The following is a 15,887-nucleotide window of genomic DNA, read 5'->3' as shown; positions in this document are numbered from 1 at the left end:
TGTAAAGCTGCTTTAAGGCAATGTCCATTGTAGAGCTGTTGCTGTCGATTCATTTAGAAATCGAGTATTCTGTTGATTATTGCAATGATTAATCAAGTAATTGGTTAAGAATTACTTTTTCTTTATTAAAGAGCAATACCAAATACACCAGCGAAAATAAGACGGGTCTTGTCTTGAAAACATTCTATTGCAGAAATTGCATACAAGAATATCTGCGAAATCTAAACCAATTTAGTGCATTTAATTGCCATAATTCATCAAAATGCAAATTTAAATGGTTTAGAAACTTTCTGTTGCAATTCTGGCTTTTGTTTCCTCACAATTCGACTTCTTTTTCTCACAATTTTGACTTTATTTCTCGTAAACATCCAAGATTTCTGGTACATCCAACAATAACCATGTCGTCGGTCTGAAATTTGAAGCTGTTGGTGTATAAACGAGGTTTCTCAGTTTTCTCCAGGGATCAGAGGCTTAGTTTGATTCCATGCGATTCTATTGATTGTAACATATTTTATTTTCAATGTGTAAAGCCTTATGGCACTACAGAGGGGGTGACGCTGCCCGATTGCCAAAAATAAGTAACAAGAAACAAGAAAAAGTTGGAATTGCGAGAAAACGGTTGGAATTAGGCAAACTTTTTACATATACCAGCCTTTTTGTTTTATCTAAAACCATTTAGAATTAATAACATATTTATTTAGCTACTTTTGAAATTATTATTGTCCATATTCACAGAAGAAGGCATGTAAAAACTACACTATACTATGTTATATATACTATACTATGCATTAGTAATTAAAGGGGCAGTTTGTAATTGTAGCTAAGGAATCATGGCCTTATTCTCATCTCCTTTGATGAATGGATGCATGCTTTATAAGTTGTCTTTAGGCAACAAAAGGCAATGCTGAATAAGTGTGCCAAATAAAAAGTTGCCAGGTCAGGAAAAAAAACAAAAACAAGAATAAACTATCAAAATGAGTCGCATGGCATTATTGTAAACCCTCGAAAGGATATTATTACAGTTCTAAAATGATAGGAATAAGTGTACAGGTTTTTGTGCAGCAATACAGTTAAAGACAGATGTGTGTACCTGACAGTGACCCATATACGCCAGGGTTTTGCCGCTCTGGTACAGCAGACACAAGTTGGTGTGCTCCATGTTGTCCGTGTCACAGGCTGGATCCAGCTGGTTCGAATCGCAGCCAGAAGGACGGCCCACACACTGGTACTGGAGACACGGGTAATCTGTTGTATTTGTCAGACACACACGCTCTTTCGGGATGCACCTGAGACAGCAAAAATGAAATTATGCTGTTTATTCATAGGTGACAATTTCTTACTGGGTTATCTGAAACAATTTTGATGTAGTCCAAACAAACAGCACAAGCTATAGAAGGTAGTAGGTTAGTGTTGGACTTTGCATTGGAAGGTCATGAGTTCAAATCCCTGTTTCACCGAACTGCAACTACTGGGCCCTTGCGCAAGGCCCTTAAACCTCAACTGCTGTAAGTCACTCAGGATCTGGACATGTTTGCCTTTGGAGTATATGTATGATGCTTTATGTGGGATTGTATGGTATAAAATGTTTTTTTTTTTTTTTTCAAGAACAAAGGCAGGTTTGTTGTAGATTGCATAAATAAGCCTCAAGTCATGATCCTCTCTCTGCTGCATCTCAAAATCCAATCTTTTAATATTAAAACTCCTTATGGAAAGAGCACAATCTCTTGCATGATATCCCTTTCTGCATGTGGGTTTCTCCATTTTCCTACTATTTCCCAAAAATTTGCTCCCAGCTGTGAATGAGCATCTGGATGAATGGATATTTAGTGTTACTCAGATGAAGAGTCTGGTTCCTCTTAAGGTTTCTTTTGCATACCATCTAAGAGAGTTTTTCCTTGTCACTGTCATACATATATTCTTTTCCTATATTTTGCTGCCTGAGCATGATCTTTAGAGAGAAATGTTCATATAAGAAGCAGACTGAACTGACACAATACATAAAGTATAAGAAAAATAACTGTTATTTTGTACATCCAACTGTTGCTATCCTCCTGCCTTTCTCATAAAGTCTCTCATCCAGGGCTTTGAGTTGTGCTTTGTGGATTTAGAGAAAGAAAGTGCAGGAGAACAAGGTAGAAGTTAATATTGAATCTCCTAATCGCATTTCCTGTTCATTTATATAATGCTTTGCTTTCTTATGACTATAATATTGAAAATTGAAAACATTTACTAGAGTTTCCACGCACAACCTTAATGCTACTCCGAGGTATCGCTCGGGATATAGGACCACAGAAAGCAGAATTTAAGAAAAAAAAGCAATTTTCTAAATGAAAAAACCACATAACAAAATTTCATACAAAGAAATGAAAAAATATATTGGTTGTAATGTAAAAAAAAAAGTATTTAAGATTTAATAAATAAGATCTTGCAAAATTTGTCCAATTTGCCCACTGTCTATCAGATTAGTGTTAAACGGTGCCATGACAGGGTATCAGGTCAAAAAGGACAGAGAATTGCTCTAAAGTAGAAGAGAGTTGAGTAAGCTGATTGAGGTGTTGTGATGGATCATATCAAACAGCATTAATTGAATGGAAAATCAAATGTGGAGTCAATTTGAAACAGCTATAATGTGAGATATGTGGCAGGCTCATTTGTTTTTTAAGTGCCCAAGCTGTTAGCCACATTGCACAGCACTGCAAAAACCTAACCCCTAATCAAATCAATCATTCAGGAGTCTGTGTATCAACTCAGTGTGGCAAATCTGCCCCCTTGTGGCAAGAAGACAAACTACAAGCAACTGATTATAGAAACGTACTTGTTGCATGGCATGTTAAAACATGGAAACATGAGAATAAGTAAAGAAAAAAGCCCTTTACAATCATAAATGATGAATTATGCCTATCATGTATAATCAGAACCGAAACTAATTTTGCTCCATGGTGTGAATGTGTGTGCACTGTGCCCAGTGAAACTGGCATCCCATTTCAGAGTGTATTCCTGCGTTGTATCCTGAAAATCAACTGATGATTGAAGTGACCTGTTCTTCCAGGTTATCTGTAGGACTACAGAACAAGCAGCTCCACATATACAATATATATATATATATATATATATATATATATATATATATATATACATATATCCCTGACAACCAGACTGTTTATGGACGTCAATGTATCAAGGTTGGCTCCATAAAAGCGCCGCAAACCGGAGTTTAACGACAAGGGTTTGCCATTTTATCATCTTGTTTACAAAAGAAAAAACAATGGAATCACGCTCTGGCTTTGAACGCTGGGCCAGGGAGGGATGTTATAAAACAAGCTGTTGGGTGTTACATAAGACAGATTCCACAAGACATTTATTTCAGTGGAATAGCCACACAAGTTGGAGCCGTATTCAATGTGCCCAACAGCTCTTTCAGACTGTTCTCTTTGAGTTGTTATAATAAACAAGCGTTCCTGAATTGCAATGAAAAATTGATCAGAAGAGACTTACACATGACTCGTCAAGTTCCATATTAACTGTAGAAAAATTCAACATTTTGCTAAAGCATGCAACGAGGAAGTGAATATAAAAAGCTTTAAAAAAACATTTTACACTCCTTAAGACGTTCTGCATGATTAGCAATAAGGTGTTAATATAGAGCTTTAATATCAAAAGTGTTATTTCGAACAGATTCACACTAGACTTTTACTGTCGCACTCTAACAGTAAAATAACACATTAGCACACAGCTAATAGCTGGCGTGAGCTCATGCCATTCCCAAAGGAGTCTGACACTCTTAAGCTAAAGGGCTTACGGCCCAGGGAGTATCCGGATGAAGGATTACAACAATACACTCTCGCTACAAAATATCTTCAGGAAATATTAGCCTGGGCTGGAGTGGAATGTCTGAACATCACACCTGAATAAACAACATGGCTAAGCATGAAACACCTGAACAAGACAAAGTGAAAATCTCTGGAGAGGAAGAGCAATAAAATCACTTGAGTATGGAAAGCATTTGAAACACTTTAATGCAAACATTTACTATATAGACAAAAGCCATATGCGGTTCTTTCCAAAACTGTTACCACAAAGTTGGATGCATACAATTGTATAAGAAGTCTCTGGATTCAGTGTCATTAGATTTTCCCTTCCACACGAAGTAGGGGAACCAAACTTGTTCCAGCATGACAATACCCTTGTGCACAAAGTCAGTTTCAAGATACACTTTAAATGGGTTGGAGTGGAAGATCTTGATTGCCCAGTTATAGAGCTCTGACCTGAACCCTACTGAACACCTCTGGTAAAAATTGGATCCCTGATTGCGCCTCAGGCCTCACTTTGCCTACATCAGACATGACTTTACTAATACCCTTGTGACTGATTGAGCACAAATCTCCACAATCACAAACCAAAATCTGGAACATCTTAACTAAAGAGTGGAGGGAATTATAAAAGCAACTGGGATTAAATGTGGAATGGGATGTCCAAAAAGCACACATGAATCTTATAGCGTCTCAGGTATCTTCAAACCTTTGTCAATATAAGGTACATGATACAACAAGCATATAACAGGTCTCTAAGTATAAAAAAATGTTAGCAATGCTCTCAATCGCCAAAAAAGTGACTTAACTGGAGTTCAAACTCTGATCTGTTTAATTCCAACAGGACAAATTTGAAGCAAAGGCCAATATACACATTTACTTCTATACACAGAATCACTTCTATCTTTATTTTGATTGCGTGAGGCGAATCGTTTCCAGAGCACGGAGTTGACTCCAAATATGATTCAAATAGCTTTTTTTTTGTCTCTTTTTGTCAAATTCAATTGATTTCCTCAAGTATTTATTTTACCAACTAGACTAATTAAATACTGCCTTATCATTTTAAGGTATTACATCAACATTTTAACTACATTTTTTACACTTACTGCATTTAGGAGACTCTGTTATTCAGAGCTACTTACAACTGAGCAGGTGGGAGCTGAGGACTGGAAGCTTGGTAGTGCTGGGACTTTTTTAATCCAAAGTCCAATACCTTAACCAATGAGCAACCACCTCCCATCTAATCATATAGTGTTTTGCTCATAAAACAGCATATATAATAATTTTATATAAATATATAACAGAATATATGATGCATTTTCCATAACACATGCACATCATCAATAAGTTTAACTCAAGTAACTCCATAACTCTATTACTCACAGGAACAGGTAGCTTATACTTGATTCGAACGTTTTACTTCAAATCCATTTCTAATGAAAATGTGAAACAAGTTTGTGTGTATGGTTTTCCAGGTATATTAGGTTACCAGCATAGCAGGGATTTAACAGGTATTTTAACATGCCATTACAATTCTTTAATTCACTACTATGAAACCCAATTTTTAAATAATTATTAATTCATTTACACTATGCACAATATCATGGTAATTTCTAGTCAGGGTCAAAGTTTATTACAGGACCACTATGTGCAGAAACTGGCCAATTAAGGCATCAAACATGCCTTTTTCAAGTTTCCTGGAGACATTTTGCACAGAAACTTGAAGAACATGAAACTTTGCCCAGATATTAAACCCAAGCTCAGGCTTACACCTAAGAAATCTCAAGCCGGCATACAATGTTTGATTTTTAATCCTACATATCGTTATTACAGACTACTCACTGCTCTGAGACAGGTTTGCTCTCACCTCTGGTTTCTCTGGCAGGGGTTGGGTGAGCAGGGTCCTGTGCTCCTGCACGAGCCAAACACAAATTGATTGTCTCGGAAGCCCATACAGCGTGCCACACAAGCACTGGGGTACGTTCGGCCATTATGGGCACACACTGGAACAAAATGATCAGGACAGCCACATGGAACACCTGAAAGAGAGGAGGAGACTCAAAAGTAGTAATAGCAGTGGCGGGCGGTCAGGGCTAGCAAAGCCTTCTCTGCTGGCCTAAACATTGTCAGAAGCACTGACCTACATTTACAACCTAAATTCTCATATTTGTTTCATGAAATTGTATTAATTTATTCCCAACAGTTTATTCTCTTCATTTTGTAGCGTCTCTCTTGGCTGCACTGCTTCCAGTATGTGTATGTGTATGTTAGATTTTTTTGTCCAATCAGATTTCAGCCTCTATGTGCTGCCATGTCAATCTAATCTGCCCAGGGCCTTCAAAGTCTGCACTGCTGGGGTCTTTACCATAGTCTCCTTAAGAAACAGCTCTGTTTTTTTTTATCCAATCAGATTTTATATTCGCCTCACAGGGCAGCTACCTGGCCCAGAATAGCATCAGCATTTCTCCGTCCTCTGATTGGTTGGTCAGAGGAAAACTATTACAGCCAAGTTTGACTGGCAAAACATGTGTGTAGCGCTGCACACATCAATACAACAGAGATAGACTTTTATGCCTACAGAGGAAGAGAAATTGATTTGGTCTCGGACATACTTAAAAATACATTTTCCAGAAAAGCTAGACTTCTTGAGGAGGTTGGCCAACCCCGAAGCGAGCTAGCTTGTCTCAGCCCGGGAAAGGTTTTGTTCTCCACTTCCAGACCAGTGAATACGAGCGGTACCACTGGATTACAGCCTCTGAGGAGCGGTGCTAATTATAAGTCTGCATCTTTGGTAAGTAGGTTGTATTTTATTTACATTTTGTATGTTTTTGTCATGTTATTAGACAAATATTTATTCTGAACTGTTCCAGATGATGTAGGTGCACAGTTGCGGTTGTAGTGTAGAGGTTTGGAACTTGCTTTAGTGAAATGGTTTTCACCCTCCATATGTGATATTCCTTTTTCTATAATAGTTTTTGTATAGTATTGATGGTTTCTATAATTGTGACGTGATAGTGCTGTATTAAGAGGTGGATTAAGTCAGGTAAGTCCCCACTGAAGGCCCAGGTACCAAATTCATGGCCCGCCACAGAGTAATAGGTAGTAAATTGTAGGAGCTAAAAACTGTAGGAGCTGTGAAACATAGACACACATACCTGTATATGCCCGGCGGGACTCGACTGAGCTGTCGAGACTCGGGCACTGTTGTTTGGGGCAGATGGTTTCTCCAGCGTAGCAAAAGCAGGACTTACAGTCCACCTTAAATGATGCTCCATGACCTTTAAAATAAAAACTGTGTCAATAGGAGGTCAGAGTTTAAAACACTTTGTTCTGTATTCTGATTTTTCTAAATCTAAATCCTGTTTAATAATATAATGACTCCTGCAACATAGCATAATTCAGTCTATTGCACATCTAAGCAGCATTTTCTAAATATTTTCAATCTACACAGAAACAAACACTTTAGAAAGAATTTGAAGAACTGAACTGAATTTAGACTAACTGCTACCTCTGCAAAGCTGTTAGAATATCTGTGCCACAAACCTTCTCCAGTGTTTCCTTCAGACTGCACAATAAACTGAATGGCATGCCATAGAAATCCCCATTATTATCGGTGGTATTTCAATTCCCTAACAAAAAGCTCTTGTAAACACAACCCTCTCCCGAATCAATCTAAGGCCCTGAAGATCTTTGTTAAACAAATCTTTCATAAATAAACCCAAATAACCAATCTGCTTAGAGTTCAATTACACAATAAGCGTAAAAGTCATTCAGGTTCAAACCGACCACCGTTTACAATACAATACAAAATGTACAATATGACACAGATGCTCATAAATAAAAACTCTGTCTTCAATTATAAGACACTGACCATTGCTATTGTGGTTTACTTCTCTTAGAGCAAGCCCTCTTTTTCATTATAATAAATTCAATATTTTGCTGCATATTTGTTTTACATGTTTATGAGTGGTGTGTTGTGGATAATATCATAAAAAAAAAAATGGTTATGAAAAAAAATCAGCAGCTGCAGGTTACAGTCTTCAGTTGTTTTTGTTAGCAATGACTATACCACTAGGGGGCAGTGTTAAAAAACACACTTGAAGCAGTCAAAGGCGTGAATCAATCATTTACAACTCGTGCCAAGAAGGGGCAAGTCTGTCAAAAAAAGTTCCTTAGTGACATTTCAGTCTGTCCAAAAAGGAGACCGCAGGAAGGAAATTCCAGCATGTGGTGGCGTTTACTCTTCTCCTTTAATGTAATGTTTTGCTAGGGGGTTCTTTCAGACGAGTGAGAAGGGCCGAGGGCTGCATTTGCTCTAGTCTTTGTTGTTTTGACTTTGAATCCAAAGAGAACAAAGACTTTTCTCCTTAAAACAAGATAATTATTGTGTAATGATCACATGATTGCACTCTGTTAACAATTACATACTCATTTTTCACAAAAACCATTCACCATCTTGACAAAATTTCTGGGTTGGACAGTATGATCGAAGGAAAAAAGAAAAAACTTCACAACAAAACATCAAAATATAATGTAGCAAGTCTTTCACGTCTCACTTTTCCTCTGTCCTCCGACGGTGCAGGTTTTGGTGGTGTCCACACAGGGCATCTCGGCACAGTTTTCCAGTCGTCCACTTTGCCCGCAGGTACACACCTCAAAACAGCCTGCCTGTCCGCTGCGCACCGGAACCTGGATCCGAGCATCCATGTGCACTAGGAACTCGGAAGCCTCGCCCAGTTTGCATCCTGCCACCCAAAAGAGTTCCCATTATTAATTAGACATTACCTTTACCAGGCACTAATCAACAACCAAGATTAGATAAATAAATTTTTTTCTTCGACAAATTTATTCAATATTAGTGTTAAATATCTGACAGATAATATAAAAAACCAAGTACCAGGCACACAGAAGAACGGAGAGCAGTCTTGTCCTGGATGACAGCCCTTTCTGTTCACTTCGCACAGATGGTTGCTGGGACATGGGTTAGGATTACAGGGATGGATGACCTCCTCGATGGTGTTTTCAAAAGGACTAGGAGCTGTAAAAGCCGATGGAATCCCACATATAGATGAGTTTCATGGTTCCGAACAGAAAAAATAAAGCTGAAGTTGAAGGATTTAAGACTCACTGAGGTATCTCTGCAGAGGAATGCATCTCTCTGGGTCATCAGTAGGAGACAGAAGGTCACAGATGCGCTCTGGTGTGTGGGTGTCAGGAAAGCGTGAAAAGTCACCGCAGTGGGTCAGGATGTCCACGCAGTCAGACCTGAAGGCAAACATTCAGGAATAAAATTTGAACAATATTACCATGAAAAAATAATAATTAGAGGGGGATTACTTTGTTTAACCTTGGGATAAAATGTATACTAGTCAGTGATTTGGCATTTTTAAACTTGAAATAAGATTTAAAAAATGGCAAATATGGAAAGCACCATATAAATTAGAGCATAAAAAGAGGATAAGTATATAATAATTAAAGGCAAAAACTATAATATAAAATCCTGTTTCAACTGTCTGCTGCCGAGAACGGAAGCACACCACTTCTCTGAGCTCCTGCCAGCTTGGATTGCAAACATGCACTCACACACACACACACACACCACTACAGGCCTCCGTGTTCAGATAGAGGAGATGAAAGCACACTTCCTGTTGACAGTATACACTATGAAACATCTTGTGCTTGGAAACACACTTGAGCTGTTGAGTTCACTGTTTTCATCAGTCAGGAATGAGAACATCTCAAAGTCATTCAACAAATTTGACATCCAGGAGTGGTGACTTTTCTAATCCGGGCTACTTGCCAAATTGTTTCATTATATACTTTACTCATACTGACATAAGATGTGCTGAGCTCTTTTTCATGGTCCAGTTCAGGTAACATATACCTGCAGTTTTCACACTGTGAAATAGTGCCAAAAGAATTAGTCCAGTGATCAGTTTCAACTGACCTTCACTAACAAAAACTGATCAGTTGAACTTTCCTTAAAAAGTGCTGAATTTGTAATATATACTGTACATACAGAAAATTATACTTAACTGTACTGATACTGGTAACTGATAGACAGAAGAAAAACACACCAAGCTTCAGCTTTTAAAGGGTGCCATTACTTCTGCTTCATAATTTATCTTTACTTGTCCCCAGTGGATAAAGTGAGCCAGAACAACATTCAGTAACTTTGTAGAGTGTAACTGTATACTTCTGATGGGAGTGGTTTCTTCCAGGATAACCGATGGCCTTCCACAGCATGCAAGGGCCCAATTGGTAGTTTGAAATGGATAATGAAAATAGTGTATATCATGCGATATCTCAATCCAAATGAACACCTATGGCAGATTTTGAAGTGATGTATTAAATCTCAACCACCAATATCGAAGGAATATATATTGAAAGAATGATGTTTATCAATCCAGCACAGTTCCAAAAATTAGGATCTGTTTAATAAAGCTGTTGTTCATGTGACTAAGAGGCTGTAATAAAGGTAATAAATTGCGCTGTACATTTTTAGACAAGGGCATGTGTAACTGAAACCAAGAAGGAAAGTAAATTTCCACTGAAGAAATTAAGAATGGAAACAGCTTAATCACTGTTTGCTAGCCGACAGTGAAAATACTTATTAAGGCCCTGTGGGACTTCAAAGGTTACCCTGAAATACATATAATCATAACTCAGCATGGTCCAAACAAAGCTGCTCTGCAAATGATTGAAAGGATGACTAGTTTGTGAGCTTGCTTACTTTCTGACTGATCTTTTCGCTTCAGTTCCCTTTCAGGAACTTGAGCTGCGTCGAAAATGCTTTGGGAACGTCTCGCATTGTTTACGCTCTGAATCATGTGTAAAATCCGACCAATAGTCGTGACGTCATTGGTGGGCGACGTCGTGCAAACAGGAAGCTACAAAAGCTTCTGTTGTTCAGGTGAGCGCTTTGTGTGTGAATCTGTGCAGTCATGGCTAAGAAGCAAACAAACTTTCGCATGTGTGTCCCTCCTTTCCCCCGTTTTATTACGGGGGTACATCCCTTAGTCAGAGAGTCAATCTACTTCAGACAGCCGTTGTTCTGAAGAAGGATGGCATTATGCGACCAATCCTATATCTGCGTTCTTTGAACTGCTCACTCAAGAGGCTCTGGTTTAAGATGCTCACTCTCAAGGAGATTGTGTCTCAGATCAAGTCCGAGGACTGGTTTGTCACGATAGATCTATAGGACGCCTTTTTTCACATATCCATCCTTCCTTCTCACAGGAGGTTCCTGAGGTTTGCTTTTGAGGGCAAAGCTTACCAATATTGGGTCCTTCTGTTTGGCTCTAGCCCCGCTGCAGCTTCAGGGCATCCGCATTCTAAATTATATTGACGATTAGTTGGTATTAGCTCGATCAGAGCTGCAGACGGTCCGGCATCAAGATGTCGTTCTCGCCCACATGAAGGAAATGGGGTTAAGACTAAACGCAAAGAAGAGTGTGCTTTCTCCAGTACAGAGAACCACCTTCTTGAGCATAGTGTGGGCCTCGACCGTGTTGCGGGCACAATTGTCTCCTGCCCGGATCGAAGTCATCCTCACTGCAGTCAAGAGAGTAAAAGCAGGCCAGTCACTTACTGTGAAGCAGTTCCAGAGGCTGCTTGGTCTCATGGCGGCAGCGTCCAGTTTGATTCCACTTGGCCTTCTCCATTTGAGACCCCTCCAGTGTTGGCTCAGAGACAGAGTTCAGGTTCTCCTGAAAGGGCAATCCTTTCCGTACTATCATGGTACTTCTGGCGAGCCCTTCGAGCCTTAAAAGTATGGAAAGAACCTACTTTCCTGTCTCAAGGCCCCTTGTCATCACGTTACGCTAACGATGGACGCGTCCCTCACAGGGTGGGGAGCGGTCATGAGTGCCTGCTCCACCCAAAGTTGGTGGAACAAGTCACATCTTTCATGGCACATGAACGGCCTGGAGAAGATGGCCGTGTTCTTGACACTGGAACACTTCCACTGAGACCTGAGAAGTCACTACATGTTGGTCTGTATGGACAACATGTCGTGGTCTCGTACATCAACCACCAGGTGGGTCTCTGGTCTCGCCCGATGTACAGGCAGATCCTCCTATTGTCCCAGGGTTAGGGTTAGGGTTAGAAAGGAGGAAGGAGCTCGTCTCCTCCTGGTGGCACCTCGTTGGCTAGGCAGACCATGGCTAACGGACCTGCTGTCCCTCCTCAAGGGACCTCCTTGGGAAATTCCTTCCAGGAGGGATCTCATCTCACAAGCAGGGAAAACCCTGGTTTACCCCCACCCAGAGTTATGGAAGCTGTGCCTGTGGCCCCTTTCCTGCATGCAGGTTGTGCTTAGACACACTAGCACAGTGGACAATCGTTCCCAAAGCGTTTTTGACGAAGCTTGAGTTCCTGAAAGGTAACGTCACTAGGTTATGTATGTAACCCTAGTTCCCTGAAAGAACGAGAGCTGCGTCAATGGGCCATACTCCCCACATCCCTGCAGCGCTTACCTTCTCCTTTTTCAGAAGCTGATGGTGTTGCTATCCTGCTCCCATTTTGTAGCTTCCTGGTTTGTGCGACGACGCCCGCCAATGACGTCACGACTGCCTATTGGCCAGATTTTACACATGATTCAGAGCGTGAACAACGTGAGGCGTTCCCAAAGCGTTTTTGACGCAGCTCTTGTTCCCTCAGGGAACTAGGTTACATACGTAACCTAGTGACGGTTTCTTGGAGACTTAATAATTTGTGTGCTTATTTCTAAAATATTTTTTGTCAAACTACCATTAATTCCACATAGCAAACCTTCTACTGTTGTCTCTAGAAACTCTATGATTGGCATTCTATGTTTGAATATTGTCAGACGCATCATCTCTGACGAAACTGGACAAGGTTTAGCCAAATGTCAATAAGAGAAGGTAAAAGCTGACCAGATGAACTCGCTCACAAATTTCAATGCAACACCAGTATCTAACAATATGCACTTATCTGCAAACTGTCAGGTGCTGATTGCTAGCAGACAGAAACTCTGATGCGTGCTGAAACAGGACAGAAGAAGGATGCTGATGAACGATGGTGAGGTCACTGCCTGCCATCACTCACTGAGATGGGCTTTTGTCCTGAGCTGCTGGAGTCAGGGCGTTTTATGTGTCAAACACATGAACTAGAGCATTCTCCAAAACTGTTGCGTGAGGAGGACTAATCCTTACGCTGCTGCAGTGGAGCAATTGCCGAGGGACGGCCTGCTGATCGCCAAATGAGACAAGCTTCAGCTCGGAGTGTAAACACAGGTGTGATAAAATGCAAACAAAACAGTCCGTTTTGCTCTTGTCTATGTGGGTGGGAATGACAGTGTCAGGTGAAACATCTCTCTAGGCTTCCTGACAGAACTGTGCTGTCAACTCCTGCATGCCTCTCTGCTGTGTGATGATTCGAATGTATGGCAACATGCTGAGATGAACTTGGAGATTTGCTTGAAAGTGTTTCAGCTCAAACAACCTCAGAGTCTGAATATCTACCAATCAGCCAACTTATTCTTACTGAGCTTACTCTTTTGAGTTGACTTTTGACACCATTTGTAAAACATGAAAATATCAAGTATGTGTGTGTGTGTGTGTGTATATATATATATATATATATATATATATATATATATATATATATATATATATATATATATACAAAAGTTTGGAATTTGGAATAATGAGAGCTTGGCAAACTCATGGGATTTCCTCATCAAATTCATGAGGCAGTCACCTGGAATGATTTTCAAGTCACAGCTGTGCATTGTCAAAAGTTCATTTGTGACATTGCTTGCTTCTTAAAGTGCTTTAGACCATCAGTAGTCTTGTGTGATGGTGTGGGGGTGCTTTGCTGGGGGCACTGTTGATGATAGTCAAAATTTGGAGCACACTTAAGAGGCATGGCTACCACAGCATTTTCCCACAGCGACATGCAATCCTATCTGGTTTTCGCTTAGTGGGACCGTAATTTGTTTTCCATTAGGACAATGACTCCAAACACACCATTAGGTTATGTGAGTTACAGTTCAAAAAGGAGAGTGATGAAGTGCTGCATCAGATGAGCTGGCCTTTACGATCACCAGATCCAAATCCAGATGAGATGGTTTGGACCAGAGAGTGAAGTAAAAGCAGCCAACAAGCACTCAACACCTCTGGAAACAATTCCAGGTGACTAAATCATGAGGCTGTCATGAAAGAATGCCAACTTTGAAGATTTTAAAATATAAACCATATTCTGGGTTATTTAACAAGTTTTTGTTTACTACATAATTCCATGAGTGCTCTTTCATAGTTTGGATGTCTTCAGTATTAATGAACAATATTGAAAATAATAAAAAATAAAGAAAAAGAGATGGTGTGTCCAAACTATTGACTGGTACTACACATATTTATATATTTGCCCTGTTAACATGAATTATACACACTTACTTACACTCAGTAAGTGTAATACAGTCAGTGTAACTTTTTGCTGATACTGTTCTTTGAAAAGAACTTGAGTTTAATGAGTTCAAATCAAATAAAAAACTGAACTGAACTAAATATGGAGAGAAAATAGACAGGACTAATATGTAAAGACTGGAATACACACTTGCAGATGACACTACTTCTTGATTTGCTGAAGCAGGGTTTGATTTGGAGTGCGCAGGCCACAGCTTTCCACATTTCGGGCCGACACTTTCTGATGTCCAACACTGGGATGTTCATCAGAGGCATCTTTATGGTTCCATTGGACCAAAGTTTGATGTCATTCATCGCACCCTGGTCAGATTGGATGTTGCAGCTCCGGAAGAGCTCAGTTGGCCTGAGAAAATATAAAAGGTAGAGAGTTAAACATTAATTGAATGTCTTTAGCACTTTTCAAGTATCCCACTCCTGACCATGACAGTTTATTACCCAGACTGAAAAAGTCTTAATGGGCTGTCTTGGCTTTGGCGAAGTGAAAGCTTTTAGTACAGTTCTTAAAAAAACAATAAAAGCTATTAAACTAAACATGGAAATTCATAATTTGGGGCCAATTCCAAGCAGTCTATGACCTGACCAACATCGGACCAGTAGAGATTAAATGAATCTGCATAGATGTAACAGATCCGTTGATGCTCAATAGGTACCCCTTGACAGAACTGAAAAATGCCCCCAAACCACATGCCATTCAACAGTGTGATTTGTTTTTTCTAACCCAGAAAAAGGTTTATGTACATCATGTAGTCACAGCATACAAAGTGGAGGTTTTGTCTGTGCTGGTAAAACACTTTACTGGCTTTTACAGCAGACTGACTCTACAAGCTATTTGTAGGTAAGAGAAGTGTTTGTTTACAACATTTTGTAATGTTTTGTTTTGGAGTGTGAGCCATTACCACCGAAAGAAAGAACCCATTTCCACAAAAGAGTGTGAGATCATAACATTATGTCTGGGATAGCTTTTCAGAATTCATCCATTCCAAAAAGTTTATTAAAGTATACCAAGACACCAAGATAACTAAGGTGCTTTAACATATGCAACAGTGAGGACAGCTGAGAAGATCATCGGAGTCTCTCTCCCCTCTATCATGGACATTTACACCACAAGCTGCATCCGCAAGGCCAACAGCATTGTGGATGAACCCACACATCCCTCACACACACTCTTTACCCTTCTGCTATCAGGGAAGCAGTACTGAAGCATTCGGGCCGTCACATCCAGACTGTGTAACAGTTTCTTCCCTCAAGCCATCAGTACAACCCGGACTCAACACACACTCGTACTCACTTCACATATCCATGTCCTCGGTACCACTAACATTACATCACTTCATTACATAAACTGTTTACATGCCGTTTCTGCACATCTTTCTAAATTGCTGCTATTTGCTCCTTTTGCACAACATTTTGTTTACATTTTTTGCTACTATTCACTTTACATCTCTTACACACCACAGTGTGTAATATACAACAGGTTTACTGTTGGCGCTATTTGTATTTTGTGTATTTGTCCTGTATTGTCTTGCACTGTCTTGTGTTGTCTTTGCACTGTTTGCACCAGGTTGCACACGATGCACTTTATGTGGCGAGGACACTTACTAGCCTTAGCCTGGTGTTTTCTGTTTTTCTG

The 15,887-nt window shown here is 39.8% G+C and overlaps 1 protein-coding gene across 1 annotated transcript in view; it reads right to left on the bottom strand.

Moving 5' to 3' along the window:
* The window catches only part of reck (reversion-inducing-cysteine-rich protein with kazal motifs), a 66,518-nt gene that overhangs the window by 11,923 nt on the left and 38,708 nt on the right, over positions 1-15,887 (bottom strand). Inside the window, exons 11-17 of the mRNA XM_046848476.1 lie at positions 14,388-14,600; positions 8,938-9,074; positions 8,707-8,847; positions 8,366-8,554; positions 6,965-7,087; positions 5,677-5,848; positions 1,091-1,286 (exon numbers count right to left, since the gene is read on the bottom strand). Coding sequence (XP_046704432.1) covers positions 1,091-1,286; positions 5,677-5,848; positions 6,965-7,087; positions 8,366-8,554; positions 8,707-8,847; positions 8,938-9,074; positions 14,388-14,600 — 1,171 coding nt within the window. The remainder of the gene's footprint in view (positions 1-1,090; positions 1,287-5,676; positions 5,849-6,964; positions 7,088-8,365; positions 8,555-8,706; positions 8,848-8,937; positions 9,075-14,387; positions 14,601-15,887) is intronic.

Source organism: Silurus meridionalis, chromosome 4 (assembly GCF_014805685.1).
Source record: "Silurus meridionalis isolate SWU-2019-XX chromosome 4, ASM1480568v1, whole genome shotgun sequence".
NCBI classification, from domain to species: domain Eukaryota; kingdom Metazoa; phylum Chordata; class Actinopteri; order Siluriformes; family Siluridae; genus Silurus; species Silurus meridionalis.
The sequence above is the reverse complement of the archived record's forward strand: the minus strand, read 5'-3'. Positions and strand labels throughout refer to the sequence as shown.